Source organism: Tinamus guttatus, unplaced genomic scaffold (genome assembly GCF_059628265.1).
Source record: "Tinamus guttatus ecotype Peru unplaced genomic scaffold, ASM5962826v1 Tinamus_guttatus_pri_ptg000125l, whole genome shotgun sequence".
NCBI classification, from domain to species: Eukaryota; Metazoa; Chordata; class Aves; order Tinamiformes; family Tinamidae; genus Tinamus; species Tinamus guttatus.
Window position 1 is genome coordinate 3,052,774 of NW_028288659.1, and position 15,625 is coordinate 3,068,398.

The 15,625-nt window shown below is 41.0% G+C and overlaps 1 protein-coding gene across 1 annotated transcript in view; it reads left to right on the forward strand.

The window, feature by feature from the left end:
* The window catches only part of CACNA1C (calcium voltage-gated channel subunit alpha1 C), a 427,407-nt gene that overhangs the window by 285,145 nt on the left and 126,637 nt on the right, over window positions 1-15,625 (forward strand). The window contains exon 9 of the mRNA XM_088521659.1: window positions 2,838-3,010. Within this exon, the coding sequence (XP_088377785.1) occupies window positions 2,838-3,010 (173 nt within the window). The remainder of the gene's footprint in view (window positions 1-2,837; window positions 3,011-15,625) is intronic.

The window sequence follows — 15,625 nt, forward strand, 5'->3', positions numbered from 1 at the left end:
CAGTCTCTTAAACTGATGTTTTCCAGCCCAATGTACTGAGATAGGTAGCTTGGTGGCTCTGCAAGCCTCTGCTGTCTGCAAGCCCTGACATGACAGTGCAATCTCTTTTTGAGAAGGCCACCTCCAGGCTCAAGATGACAATTCCATGAGAAAACTTTGGTCCTTGGCCTCCCTGTTGAAACTGCAAACAAGGAGTGTTTATTGCCAACTGTGGTGGTGGCAGAGGTAAGGTGCACTCCTGCCTGCAGTAGGAACTGCATGGTGGTCACCAACTCATTACACACAGGCTAGTAAATGACCACTCACTGATAGTAATTCTTGGTTGCAAACTGCATTCACCTAAATACAGTCTGGCATTTCACGTTGGAAGTTTTGAATTACATTAGCAATTTCCTGAGCCATGGTTTTCAGTGGTATAATGTTAGTAGAGCATGCAAATTAAGACTATTTAAAGAAATTGTCTTCTTTGGAGAGTCATCTGAGATATGGGGTACCACAGATTGTACAAGGGGAGAGACATGCAAATGGGTATCTTTTAGACTGGGGAATCACAGTATTTTCAACTGTGCCATTAGGAGTTGGTAACAAATTCACTCTTATGCAGACAGCCGGTGTGTAAATACACAGTGCAAAAAAAACTCACATTATTTTTGTCAGTTCTCCTGCCCCATCCAGTCCTCTTTGAGACAGACAGTAAGTGGGGCTTGAAAAGACCGAAGTAGATATTCAGCTTAAATGAATCTAATGTGCACTTAATCTTCAGTGCACAGTAGGAATTTCACTTTCTGTGAGCTGGGCCATGCCATGCTGTTTTTCACACTTCACTGTTTCAGGCTTCCCCTTCCAGTAATACCCTTGCAAATATAAATAGTTCTCACTTGGGATTGAGGGCCCAGACCCTTTTAAAATCATACCTATTTCTTATTGGCTTCTTATTTAATTTATCAAATAGGGTTAATAATACATAGCCTCGTTTAATGATTTTTTTGTAAATTAATTCATCAGTTTGGCTAAGGCACTTAGAGAGGCCTAGAGGAAAGATGTTTTTGAAACAGAAAATATAAATTGGATTTTTCAAAAACCTTTCTTTTGTTTCATTTTTTATGTTTGTTGTTGTTTACATATATTTTAAACAGCAAGACAGCAAGTGGCTCCCAGCAAGAAAAAAAAAATCTTTCGTGCCATGTTTGCAATAGCTGTTTCTTTCTTGTGGCCAAGTTTCTTCATGCTTGAGAAGTCAGTGATTCGCTGCTTCATTTCCACTCTCGTTATCACAGTTTTGTGGGACAGGCTTGAAACTATAGCCGTGTGTTAGAAGTTAGGATTACACAGGCATCCTTTGTCACATATTGTGGCTTGAAATGAAGAGCTATGCCTACTTTCATTCTTCTGCAGTGCTGGTGTTGTGCCCAGCTTATAATATAGGAAGCCTGGTCCAGGGCGTATGAAGTCAGCGGAAATCTTTCAGTGTATTTTGGCCCAAACGAGAGGGAAATACTTTACCCTCCGTAACAGAAAATCATCTTCATCTTGGCTGCTGAAGACACTTGAGCAGCTCACATTAGCATTTTTGGGTAGGGTTTTTATAGTCTTAGCATTACTCTTGTCAAAGTACTGGAAGGTTTCCTGCTACCTTTTGCATGAGCAAGTATAAAGCAAAAATTAGTGGGAGGGTTGGAAACACCACTCCTTCCTAATAGTCACCAGCTAGGGAATGGACGTTGTATTGGAGAGAATGAGCTTGCCTCTCATTTCTAGGCATAGTACGCCATATCATATGCTGTACATGCCTTGTGTAGCAATTGGCTTCAGCAGATGTAGGATTTAATGCTTAAGTGCTCTTGATGCAGAACTTTTCACAATCATTAAGTACAGTTTTTAAACTACAAACATTAAAACCTGGTATCGAACCACAGGAGAGTCTCTAAGTAGAGGCAGCTCGCATTTATAGAAAAAAGTAATCCTCTGTACTAGTCTCTGACAGAAGAAGATACAGCCTACAGCCTCCAAAAGAAGACAAATTAGGCACCTTGAATCATAACTAAGCAACATAAAATTCTTCTTCCTACACTTTCTGTCTAAACTTATATTCCCAATAAGTGTCTTTCATCAAGCCACCAAGTTCACTTTCTGGTAGAGTTCAATATTGCTCATATTTCTCTCCCTAACTTTAGGTTTGAAAAATATTTTTAAATTGAGATAACAGGCCTGAATACTGAAAATCTGCAGTAAAACATTGAAGTCTGAATTTTAAAATATACTGTCCGGTACTCTGGGTGAAATTACTTGTAATTAAATGTGTACAGAACTGTGGGTACCATTAATTACACTTGCAATTAACCTAGTTTACTTGTGATTACACCTGTAATCATAAGGTCAGATTGAGAACTGGCTAAAATTAGAGCCACCGTCTCACTCTCCAGATGTCTGATTATTGTCAAACAATTGATCGTTGAATTAAATTAATTATTTATATAGATATTTGGAGATAATTGTTGGAAATACTCAAGTTGTAAAGGATATTAGGAAGTAAATGGTATTCTTCATAAATGTTATATATGAGTTTTGTTTGAATCACCAGTCACACGTTGAGAATGACAGCATTAAAAAAGGTGCTTATCTTTAAGTGCTAGTAAAAATGCAGACACTCCAGCTGTTTTACCTGTATATCTAGCAAGAATGCTCCATATGTGTGTGACTTACTTTGAAAGAATAGAGAAAGTTGGTGGTGCTGCACATGAAGAGGAGTCTTTCTAGTGGAAATCCATCTAACACATTGTTTTTCAATCTCTTCCTCTCTTTCCGCCCATATCCTATCCCTCCCTCCCTCTTGCTAGGGAGTTTTCCAAAGAAAGAGAGAAGGCTAAGGCTCGTGGTGATTTCCAGAAATTGCGGGAAAAGCAACAGCTAGAGGAGGATTTGAAGGGATACTTAGACTGGATAACACAAGCAGAAGATATTGATCCAGAAAATGAAGATGAAGGCATGGATGAGGAGAAGCCTCGAAACAGTAAGCAATTTTCTTCTGTCTCTCTTTCTTACCGTGCTTTTAGCAAGGGAGCTCATGTCCATGTGATCTAGTGCTGAGACTGCTTACTAGACAGAACAAGTTCTTCCTGGGACTCTCACTGTCCTTAAGCATGATCCCCATAGTGCCTTTAGGAAACTGTGGGAGTGGGAGGGTGAAATAGGCACAAAATAATTGATATTGTTTTGCAGGTACTCAGTTTCTTGTCTGTAATAGTGACATTAGATACTGCTACTAAATAGAAAAAAAAAAGATCAATACTTGCTCTTAGAAGTCTGCTGCTGGGATAAGTTTTAAAATATACATCTGTCTCCTATTCATTTATTTAATTGCAGTTCAGTGTTGAATGCTGTTGACACATGGTTAATTACTTTGAAAGCAAAGGTTTCTAGGCAAAGCAATACTACAGTGTGGGAGAAAGGCCAAATCAACCCTGTTGTACATTAAGTGGGCCATCTGTAACTCCACTGAAATCAGTGGAATTGCATTTGCTTTTGCCAGATTGGAATTAAGCTCTCAGAGATTTCTTGTAAGGGAATTATCTCTTATTCTTCTTTTCTGGAGTTGTTTGTGCAAAGTGAGAAATCACCAACTGTCTCTACTAATCAGAAATGCTGAAGAAGGAAGCCTTTGAAGAAAGCAGCAATTCCCTACATGCCACTACCTTCCTTGAATCTTCTTCCTCTCCCTTCTCTTTTACCAACACAGTCATCACTTCAGAAACACCTAGCAATTAACACTGCAGGTCATACAGTCTAGAAGTGTCAGAGTTGGAACCTTCAGATGGCTACACAGTTCATAGCCACTGGCATTACTCTTAGTTTTCATTGCTGACATATGCATCATATGCATTTGAGTCTGGAAGAGATGATGTGAAGCATTTCCCTAGAGAGTACCCTTCAAACCAAATAAACAAAATCTGTAGGATGATCTCATTAGAATCATATATTCCATCAATATCTTAAAGTTGTGTCAGCAGTAGAAAGTAAGATTTACATCAGAAGCTTGTGATTTGGGTGGAGGGCAGGAATAAGCACTGCTCCCTGGAGGTGCATGAACACTTAAGTTCTTGTTTTAGAAAAAAAAAAAACACAGGGTCTTTAATATCAAATTATTTTATCTAGATGTCTGGATTTGTTATCAGGATTTGAGGGAGTAAGCAGAGTTACTAAGTGCTCAGACTTTCCCCAGATCAGGTTGTTTTAATTTTTTAATTTTTTATTTTGTGTAAGCCTACATAGGGCTTACTGCTTAATTTGAGAAGGGGACTCAGGAATGACTTGGTGATTAATTCACTCTTCATGGCCAGAATTTGCTGAGCTGGGATCTATACATGGAAGGGTCTGATAATCTTATTTCAGTTCTTTGTAGACAGCACTCCATGTTAAAAAAAAAAAAAATCTCTGTAATGAGCTCTGATTGGTGTCCTTATATGAGATCTGGGGTGGGGAGACCAATGCCTGAACTGATACACAGCTTCAGGTACCAGAAGGTTTTCCCTTGACTTCAGTGGAAATAGGGTCATGTTTATCATGACCTGCCTTCTTTTCCTAGAGGTGGTCTGTCAAAGGAACATATAGCCACACTGGTGAAAACCTGCCTTGGCTGTTTGCTGGTTTTAGTTTTTGTTTTTAACATGAATATAATGCTGCTTCAGTAAGAGCTTTGCAGTAAGCCAGATGTAGTTTCATTGCAGTTGCCTTGGGAGGCAATCCAAATTTGAGCTAACAAACCCCATTTATAGGTGGTAATGTTTAAAACTGAACAATAATATATCTTCAGCTTGCTTTCACTTCTTCATATTCAGTTTAATTAGGTTAGTTTTGTAATACATGGTTTATAAGAATCAGTCCTGTTACATCTCACAGCTTCTCTAGAGTTTGTCTTGCTGTTCTGTTAATGACAGCATTACATGCTAATAGCAAGCTAACATGTTACGCATTTTTTTTCCAAGCCATTAATGAATGCACTTTCTTGGTGCCAAATATCAAGTCCAAGGGCAATGGTTGTTAATCAATCCCTGCTACAAAAATACTGTTCTCCCTGACGCTCTGGTTTTGGGTCAGTTTTTGTTACGTGACAGGCTAAGCTTGGGAGCAGATGTCAGCTGTGCCTGTGCTGTAGAGTACAATTGCATGTCTGTTGAGAAGAATCACTCAGGATGTGATGGAAGGCTGTGGACTGATGCTGGCCAGGTTCTGGGGACAGCAGTCATGCTAAGAAAAGTCTCTGCAGAACAGAATAGACCAGGCAACCAGATCACTCCATGAAGCATATTTTTCTATTCCTCTGATATGTACGCCCCTATCTAAAGGAGGCTGCTAATAGCAGTATTCTTAATATCTGTGGCTTGCATCTAAGAATATCAAATTAATCTTTCTTCTGGCTTTGGCATACTATTTAGTGATTTATCTGGGCCTCCTTCCTGCCACAAGGTTTTTTGGCTATGGAAGTAAAGGGGCACTGTACTGTCTTCCTCTGCTGAGTTAGTAAGTAGCTTCTGGATCAAAATGGTAAATTGTTAGTGCCACTAAAGCACTGCTGCCTGCATGAGCAGTAGCCCCCACCCTGCCCAAAGCCCATGAGAATACTTGGATGCACCCAGGAGAGTTGCTTTCTGGCCTTCTGGCCTTCATAAAGCACAACTTTTTCTTTCCAACAACAGTACAACAGTAGGCTGTTGTATTTACTCATGCACAGTGGCAGGTGTCATATTGTTCAAGCCCTATTGTATTTCTTGATAGTTCTAAGCTTCAAACTTTATTCACATGACAAGTGATACTGCATTTTCAAAGCCTAATAGCAGCACCCTATCCTAAAACATAGTACTCATTTCACTGGCTTACAACCTTGTCTCTCATGTATACTACATGGGAAGAAAATGCTAGTATACTTATTGTCACAACCTATATACATATATCCTATTGCCTGCAAAATACCTTCTACAAAGTCACCTCAAGCCACTTCTGTGCTGCAGACCAGCTTTTGCCTGGTACCCACCAGTATCAGAGCAACTCTAAAAACTCCTTTCTGTTCTCCTGAAGCTAAGTCACATTCCAGGTATACTGCTCATGAAGTGTGATGGATCTGCTAGAAAATTAGTTGAAAGAACACTGTGTAGCAAGATCAAACAGAGGTACTTTTCTTAATGGCATGAGCTGAAGATAATGCCATATAAAAAATACCCTGAGTGAGTGATGGGTTGGAGGGTAAAGGGGAGGAGAGCAGAGGCTGTGTGTGTGCTGTCCACTATGCTGAATATCACAGCATTCATGACAGTGTTCAGTCACTAGGAGGCTTAGACTGAGGGAGAAAGATGGTATTAATTATCTTCATCCAGGCCATCTACAAGATAAGCTCCAACTATATGGGACAGATGGCACAGCAATTAAGACACAATTGTAAATGCCCACAGGAATCACTTAAGCTTGATTCCCTCCAGCACAATTGACTCCCACCTGCTAGTCGTGCCAGGCTTCTTGGCATTGTGGCTGAGGCTCCACATCCTCCTTTTCTTCTCGTGTTTAGCCCTCCCTGAAGGGATCAGATGTTCAGCCAATTTTAATCACACACACAGAATCACACAGAATGGTTGAGGTTAGAAGGGACCTCTAGAGATCACCTAGTCCAACCTCCTTCCTCCAGCAGGGACACCTAGAGCACATGGCACAGGGTGGCACCCAGGTGGGTTTGGAAGATCTCCAGAGAAGGAGACTCCACAACCTCTCTGGGCAGCCTGTGCCAGGGCTCTGTCACCCTCACAGTAAAGTTCTTCCTCACATGGAGCTGGGACTTCCTGTTTTTCAACTTGTACCCATTATCCTTTGTCCTATCACGGGCCACCACCAAGAAGAGTTTGGCCCCATCCTCCCTACATCCTCCCCTCAGGTACTTGTACATATTGATCAGATCTCTCAGTCTTCTCTTCTCTAGGCTAAACAGGCCCAGCTCGCTTAGTCTTTGATCGTATGATGGGTGCTCCAGGCCCTTAATCATCTTTGTTGCTCTGTGCTGGACCCTCTCTAGAAGCTCCATGTACTGGGGAGCCCAGAACTGCCCCCAATACTCCAGCTGCGACCTCCCCAGAGCTGAGTAGAGGGGCAGGATCCCCTCCCTCAACTAGAGGGGCAGGATCCCTTCCCTCGACCTGCTGGCAACGCTCCTCCTGATGCAGGCCAGGATCCCATTGGCCTCCTTGGCCACGAGGGCCCATTGCTGCCTCATGGTTAACTTGTTGTCAGCCAGGACTCCCAAATCCCTCTCCACAGAGCTGCTTTCCAGCAGGTCAACCCCTAATCTGTACTGCTGCCTGGGGTTATTCCTCCCCAGGTGCAGGACCCTGCACTTGCCCTTGTTGAACCTCATGAGGTTCTTTTCTGCCCAACTCTCCACCCTGTCTATGTCTCTCTGAATGGGAGAACAGCCCTCTGGAGTGTCAGCCACTCCTCCCAGGTTGGTGTCATCTGCAAACTTGCTTTTTCCCATCATCCAAGTCATTGATGGACGAGTTGAACAGCACTGGGCCCAGTACTGACCCCTGGGGGACACCACTGGCCACAGGTCTCCACCTGGACTCAGCCCCATTTATCATCACCCTCTGGGCTCTACCAGCCAGCCAGTTCTCAATCCACCTCACCATCCACTCATCTAACCCATCTAAAGCTTGCCTGTGAGGATGTTATGGGAGACTGTGTCGAAAGCCTTACTGAAGTCAAGGTAGACAATATCCACGGCTCTCCCATCGTCCAGCCAGCCAGTCATCCCATCATAGAAGGCTATCAGGTTTGTCAAACACGACTTCCCCTTGGTGAATCCGTGCTGGTTACTCCTTCTTTTCCTTGCCATGCCTAGAGTTGGTCTCTAGGATGAGCTGCTCCGAGCTGCTCCATCACCTTTCCAGGGGTGGATCCCTGGTATCCTTCAAACTCATTGGCAGCTGTCTTCAGTATAAGGTGTTGATCTTTACAGTAGAGTGTTACTGCCCCCTTCTAACACACTTTTTTAGTGATATATTTATTAACAATGTTAACTTTTAATGTATTGTCCCCGAGCCTTTCAAATAACCATTTCCTGAAGCATATGAGGCAGATCAGACTTTCTACAGATCTTGTTTTACTTGTTCAACAAACCTTAGGGGTTACCTTTGCATTCGTTACACATGCAGTGATGCTCAGGAGCACATGAGCACCAGCATGAACTCTGATGGTGACTATCACTTCCAACAAGTCACTTCAGGCTTTGCTGTCTCCATTTCCCTAGTGTTTTGGAAGTTGCTTGGAGTTTTCTTTCATGAAGACAATCAGAATTGTTCAGCAACATGTAACAAGCACATATATATGAATTAAACTAGAGTCTCAGCAAGTGTAAATGTGCAACTCTGAGATTCAGCAATTCATGCTACCTGTATCTGGCCCAAGTAGTCTACCTGAATTAAATCATCCGCAACACAGAGAACTTATGTTTCCAGTCGCTTTTCTGTTCTCGAGAAGAGCCAGGTTTTGCTGTCTTCTTACTCTGCAGGGAGAGCTGCCTGCCTGTCATGGAAATTACATTCAGTAAAACAGAGAACACAAGGCAGAAGGGAAGATAAGTTCACTTGCATCCCCATTTGGTCTGATTGCCTGTGCCAGTCCTTAGAAGTGCTGCTGGCCTACGTCCTATTTGGCATGTGCCACTGTTTTCCTGAAGCTTTCAAATCATGCCCTAAGTCCCATCAGGTTTAACAGCCCCTAAAGAAAAGGTTAACAAATCCAAAGTACTGTGAGTACAAGTCCAAGTGTAACCTTGGTGGAGGAAAGGGTGAGCAGGAAGGTAAATGTAGTTCAAACCAAGCTATCTGTACAGACTAACCAGTGCATCCACAGAAGAGGTTTTGACATTCCTGGTAGCCAGTTTAATTACAGGCATCTCTGACATGCGTTGAGGGGTATTCATGGAGCAAGCTGAATCCATCCTCTGTGTTCTGAGAAGTGGTAGAAATTTATAGAGGGGGGCAGGGGGGGGGGGGGGGGGGGGGGGGGGGGGGGGGGGGGGGGGGGGGGGGGGCTTTTCTTCGTTGTTTGTAAACATGATTTCACCATTATGGCAGGTATGAGGTGGGAAATGTGAAGAGGCTTCCGGGGGCTGTAAGTGCTTATGGATCTCCTCTCTGCCCTTTTCCTGATGATCCTTTTGCAAGGGAAGAAAACATTAATTTGACCAAGGAGAGAAACACGTGTCATGGCACAAAACAGATGCTGAGTCTCAAAATTACGTGATAGGGAAGAGAATCCCCCCCTCCTGTTACCACAGCAACTGGGAATTTTTTTCTTCCTGAGAGTGGTCTGGAATGCATCTATGTGCTGCTGTTTGCAATGCAAGTACGACCCCATTGGTGTCAGCAACATCCCTAAATGTGACAGAACCTCCTGGTTGGTCTGGTGTCTGATAACAAAGCTGTTCTGTGATTCAAGAAAACACTTTTTTCCCCCCCAAAAAATGTCCTATGCTAAATAGGTGTGTAAATTCTATGAAGAGGCGATGTGCAAGTACTACAAAGATATAAACCCTCATCATACTCCAGGGCTGTGTAGATAATGAGGCTGTAATAAGGTTTTTATGTAACACAATATAAAAAGCAGTGGAAATCGATGTGTTGCCTATTGAAACTATCTAGAAATGGTCTACAGAGTATACTAGATAGTGAAAAGTACACGGGTTTTGACTGCATGTGCATATTTATGTCCCAGTTAAAGTGGGAATGCAGAAGCCCACTTGAAGATAGAAAATATAGTAATACAAGCAGGTTCTAAAACTTGTAGAAGTATGAATTGCTTTAAAAGAAACAAAGTTCAATGTTCACTTTCCAAACATCTTTTGTAGGATCTTAGTGATCTTTGGAAATGTCTGTTAATGTCTGAGTTCACTGTTTGCAATGAATCAACTGACCTAACCTTTAGGCAGACCGCACATTTTGGCTCTTAGGTTTGTGATCAATGTTTCTTGTGAACAGCAGCTTGTTGTCATGACTGGGCCTTAATCCTGGACAATGGAGGATCTTTAATCCCTGTTTTTAAAGGCTTGACATCTGCAGCAGAAAACAATTTTGAGAAAGTTTTCAGGTGCAAAAGTAAAAGTTTTTTAGAAGAAATTGATTCTCTTGGACCTTTGAAACTTTTGGGAAATCTGCATCTTCCAGAGAATCCTTTGTGCTTGTGAATATCAGGCCAGATATAAGACAAACAGGAAAAGAGAGCATTGTAAAAGCCTCAGTGATTTTAACCCAAACAGGCTTTAATTCCCAAAAGCTCCAATAGTAATTTGACTCTATTACCTAACAATGATCAAAAAATGACTACCTTTTTTCTAAAAAGTTCAAGTAAAAGTTTTTAGGACTTGTCTGTCCAATACCAGTTGTCTTGACAACTTTTTAGAAAGTCAGCTTTTACATCTTAAGACTTCAGTAAGGGTATGTGCAAAAAAACATTCCATTGACTTTAATGAAAGTTGTCATTAAATCTTATGCAATCATTTGGAAAAGTTGGTCTGAAACAGTTGACTAGAGAGAGTTTTGTGTGCAGATCTAATCGGGATACCAAGATAAAGGAACACCAACTTTGTTAAAATTTTACATTTAGTAATTCCACATGTCAGTTTGCTCTGCAGCTTCTGAATCATGTGCTTAGTGTACTGACAAGGAAATAGCTTTCAGCCTGAAAAATGGTATGGTACTGTAGGATATTTTTGAGGCAGAAGTAAGTAACAGTATTTTCAGAGACCTGGTTAAAAGGTAACATTTGAGAATCACCTAAAAAGCTGTTGGCCCAGTTTTTGTGACGAAATTCAATGGGGAAATTGCACAGCTAGGGAATTAACATGGAAGACTCCATGTGGAAAAAAAGTATATAAACAAGATGTCTATATTAACTTCAGCCTTGACTATCACTTCCTTTTAAACTCATGTTTTTAGACTTTGCAAGCAAAAAGGCAGTGTTTTTGTCTCTTTTTTAACTGTTGTCAGTAATTCAACTCACCTTGATTCTAGTTTCATCCTGTGCAGAATTAGTCCACTTTTTTAAAGGGACATGGGCAGACCATCCTTGACAGGAGAGTACTGCTTGGTATTTTTGAGGATTTTGGCTCTTGTTAAAAAAAAAAAAAATCTAGAGTACTTGCATGAATTTTGAGGTCATCTAAGCAAAAGCAGTAAGAATCACAGGCTGGAAATTGAAACCTGTATCAGTTTAGTTCCTCCAAAACCAGTTAGTGATTTGAGAATGGTATGATACAAGCTGGTTGTATTCTGCTTTTCATGCATAAATACAAGGAAATAAAAGCCAGTATGATGAAATGATTTATTATCTGTCAAAAGCTCACCTATAGATGAAGAAAGCCCAGTGTCATCTACTTGTATTATTGCCCACCGATGTGGAAAATAATCATCTGGTAACTAAGAAAAGATGAGCTTCGGTGCCAGCAATTGTCAGCATTTTGCAAGGGCACTGATAGGTCTTTCACAAGGAATTTAGTAGCTCTGATGGTAGATTTATTCCCTTTTATGTGGAGAAAGAGGGACAAAAGCAGTCATTCCTGGTGTTCGCTGTACATACCCAATTCTTCAAGAGAAAAAAATCCATATACTCAGCTGCAAATTCCAAAATATGGTTTGCTTGGGTAGGAGCAACAGCAATTCCCAGCTGCGTCCTTGGCCCAATGCATGTGCTAGCAAACAGTCAGGGTAGCATTTCTGTACATTTTCATCTTTTGAAGTCGCTCTTATGCTGCTCCTAATACAAATATCCATGTTGGAGGGCAGTTGCTCAAAGGCTTGTCAGAGTAAATGATGAGTCAGCTTTGTCTTTGCTTTGTGACACAGGGAGGCTCAGGTTGCAAAATGCCACATGGGTTTGTGCTGCAGATGTCCAGCTGGAGTCTGTAATTAGCATGCAGCCTAGAAAGGGGACATTGGTTCTCACATTTGGCTGATTCACTCCTGCAGTGCTTGGGCAAAATCCTGTTGCAAGTGCTAGGCATTTTGCCCAGGTAAGGACTTGGGTCCTGATCTCTGTCATCTGAGGTCAATAACAAGATGTACAAGTGTCAGGTCTTGAGAATGATGCCCAGTGTGAGGTCTCTGTGTGCCAGAGGCTGCTGTGTGCTCACCTCAGCATCAGTATTGTGGAAGTGAGAGCATGAGATATCTGTGATCTGAAAATATTTACAGGATCGAATAGTCCAGATGATAGTGACGTTTGCCCCGTGCATAATTCCTCTGACTAAAAAGGAGATGTGTCTGTCATTAACTTAACCCACTGTCTTTACTAGCATTTTACTTTCATACTTTTATTTAAGGAAATGTGGGATTTGGCCCTGATGAGCTTGTATATTCCAAAGGGGAAAAATCGCAGATAAAACAAAAGAATGAGAAAGCAGTGTCCCTCTATGGAGCTGCGGTAGCTGAGGACCTGGGCCAATTGTGTTCCTCTCTGTAGGTAACAGCTTAGTGTGTTTGCCTTTTAAAAAGTCTGTGAAGTGACAAAAAAAATATTTTTTGAATGCAGTGTTTCCCGTTTTGCCCCATTTCATTGATGTCAACAAGATTATGATGCCAGCATTTTACTTTGTCTTCATTGGAAGGAAAAAAGAGAGATTTTTCCTACTGAGTCTCTACATCTTGCTTTCTTTTTCCCTCTACACTGAAAAAGTCATGAAGCAGTAGCACCCTTCCACTTGATTGCTCATCTTGCTCTCCCTTTTACTTATAAAGAAGAAGAAAATGAGTTTTCTCAATGAAGTAAAAACAGAAATCTTGAGTTCCAAATTATGCTTAGAAATATTTCACCAACATCTATTCTTTAAAATATATATGCAAGTTAATATTTGGAAAGGGAGGAAATTAGTGTTGTTCTTACATGCAGGAGACGTTCTTTGTCTCATCTAGAGAAATAAGCACAGAAAGGTATAATGTCTTTCTCAAGACCACCTTCCCCCTCAGTGTCAAAACCCAGGTAGATAGACTCTAACACCAGTCGTTTTACCTTCTAAACCAGAATTTTAACCTTAGATTGTATCAAATGAAATATTTTCAAGTTTTTTCAGGATGTTTTTGAACTATTTTCCTTCTTTGAAAATTCATTGTAATCATCTTCATCACTTCAATAGGTACAGTTTTCTTGTTCCTCTGAATGTATGGAGGATTCACTGTGTGCAAGGTAATCAATAGGTTTGCTTCTAAATAGTAATATAATTTAACAACGGAGCTTTAAACAAAGAGCAATATTTAGAATCGTCATTACATAAATTTCACAACTTCCTAGTTTCTTCTTCTCCCTTTCTGGCTGAAAGGAAGCTTTGATCATAAAACTAAATGCAAGCAACCATCTGAACACTTCGTTCCACACCTTTCCCTCGTGAAGTTACTGCCAAGAGTAGGTAGATCCTATCCTACCAAGTGACATGAAGTAGCTTAGGGGCTCCTGGTAGTCGGAAGGCCTCAGGACACAAAGCTATGGCAGATGTTAGAGCATATAGCTCCAAAGTGTTTGTTCCAGCATTGTATGAGAAGGTCTCATCTTGGTGAAGCGGAAAAGGGCATTTTTTAGAAAGCAGAGCAGAGTAAATCACTTATTTGGGAGAGGTGGGCCAAACTCAGACTTGTGTGTGACTCCAACAAGCAGCCTCTCGAGTGCATGAACATAGACAGCTCTGTAGTAATTAACTACCCTGAAAGGGCCACTACAAGCTCTACAAGGAGCGTCTGTAAAATCTGCTTTGCTACTGCTGCTCCTGTTGTGTGGAGGAAGAGAGGGCAGTGAGGAGAGCAAACTCAAAACCTGTGCTAATTTCTGCCTGCAGTCTCAGTTCTTCTTACCCTTTACAGCCAGCAAAAGCTACATAACTTCTAGGCTGCTATAGCTCGTGCTTGGTAAAAAGCTCTGCCAGTAAGAGCCTGTGTGACTGAAACAGCTGGGTGGTGATCTACATGCATTTTGCTCTCTAGCAGCTGAGGATCCAGCCTGTGTCATTCATCACACAGTTCTTCAGGCTCCTCCATTCCCTTACTCTGGTAACCTGGAATGGGAACAACATTACATGGAGAACTGCCAGTGCAGTAAAACATGGCTACAGCATATAGAAGCTGACATTAATGTTGATAGGGCATTAAGTTTATCTACTATAAAAGCTATTTCCGTAGCAATGTATGTCTGATGAGATAACACCTCTGTTTTGCCTGCTGGAAGAGAGAGTTATGTTGATGTAGGAATCCTCTCTAGTCATATGTCATAGATAAGTATCTTTGAAGGTGAGACTTCAGCGAGAGGCTGTTGTTTATATGGTTGGGGAAGGCACCTTTGTGCAAATAAATTAATCTCCATCTGCCCCATTAGGAAGTACTTCATGAAGCTGTCCATACTTACCCAGTGACTCTGTGATTTTAATTCTTAAGAAAGGACAGTAAAGGAAATAGTTTGTGAGAAAAATGCTATTGCCATACCTTCTGACATGATGAATGTACTTTATTTCCCATGGATAGAGAGGTGTAGAAGGCTTTCAATATCAGGGTCTTGAAAGAAAAAAATAGGGAGGAAAGCCACAAACTCTAAACTGACTATGTAGCAAAGTCATATACCTTAAGTGCTCTTAAATCTTTATAAGGACACTCAAAAAGTGTTTTTAAAAACTGTGGTATATTCATAATTCCTGCTGAAGTCATTGAGAATAACCAGAGATCAACATTTGAAAATGAATTATCATTGCAGATTTAGTCTTAAAAGTCTCTTCATTGAGAAGAAAGAAAGCATTGATAAACAGGACTGATAGCAGATAAAATGCTAAGGACTTTCTAATGGGGTATAAAGTTCTGATATAAAGAACTGTCAGCAGAGAGGCAGTGGTGCTCAGAAGTGATATCTGAGGGACATGGAGCATTTGTCTGCAGTTAGGAACAAGTGTTGGGGGTGAGTATTGTATTACAGTAGTGTTAGCTGAGATCAAAGCCACAGTGTGCCTGACACTGTATATATACAAACAAAAATATGTATGTGCACAGATAAAAGACATCTTTGCTCTAAGAGTTTGCAATCTCAACAAGCAAAAGACTGCATTATTCCATTTATTTATTTATTATTTATTTATCGATTGAGGAAACTAAAGCATAGGTAACATAGATGGGCTTCAACTGCCTAAACATAGTCATTTAATACCCCTGCTTAAACACTTCATGGTACCTGAAAACTTTATTTTAGACTGACAGATAAATGTAACAGTTGAGACTTGCACCTTTCTGCTGTGATAGCTGGAAGGGAATCCTCCAGGCAGGGAAATCAAAAGGGGTATCAAGAAATGGCATCCAGTGCCTTGGTAGAGATGATTGAATGTAGTTTGTCCAAAGACCCGTAGGAAAAAACTTTGTCCAATTAGGAACTTCAATGCAGATCTCATAAACTCAATGCCTTAGAAATATTCCTGGTCAATACAGGAATGTGATGGGAACAACTGTTACAAAAAATGTTCCAATATGAGGGATTTTTTTGCCTCAGTGTAAGTGTGTATTCATCATGACCAACCTATCTGTCTTTTTTTCCCTTCTGCATTTTATATTATAACTTGAAGATTAAT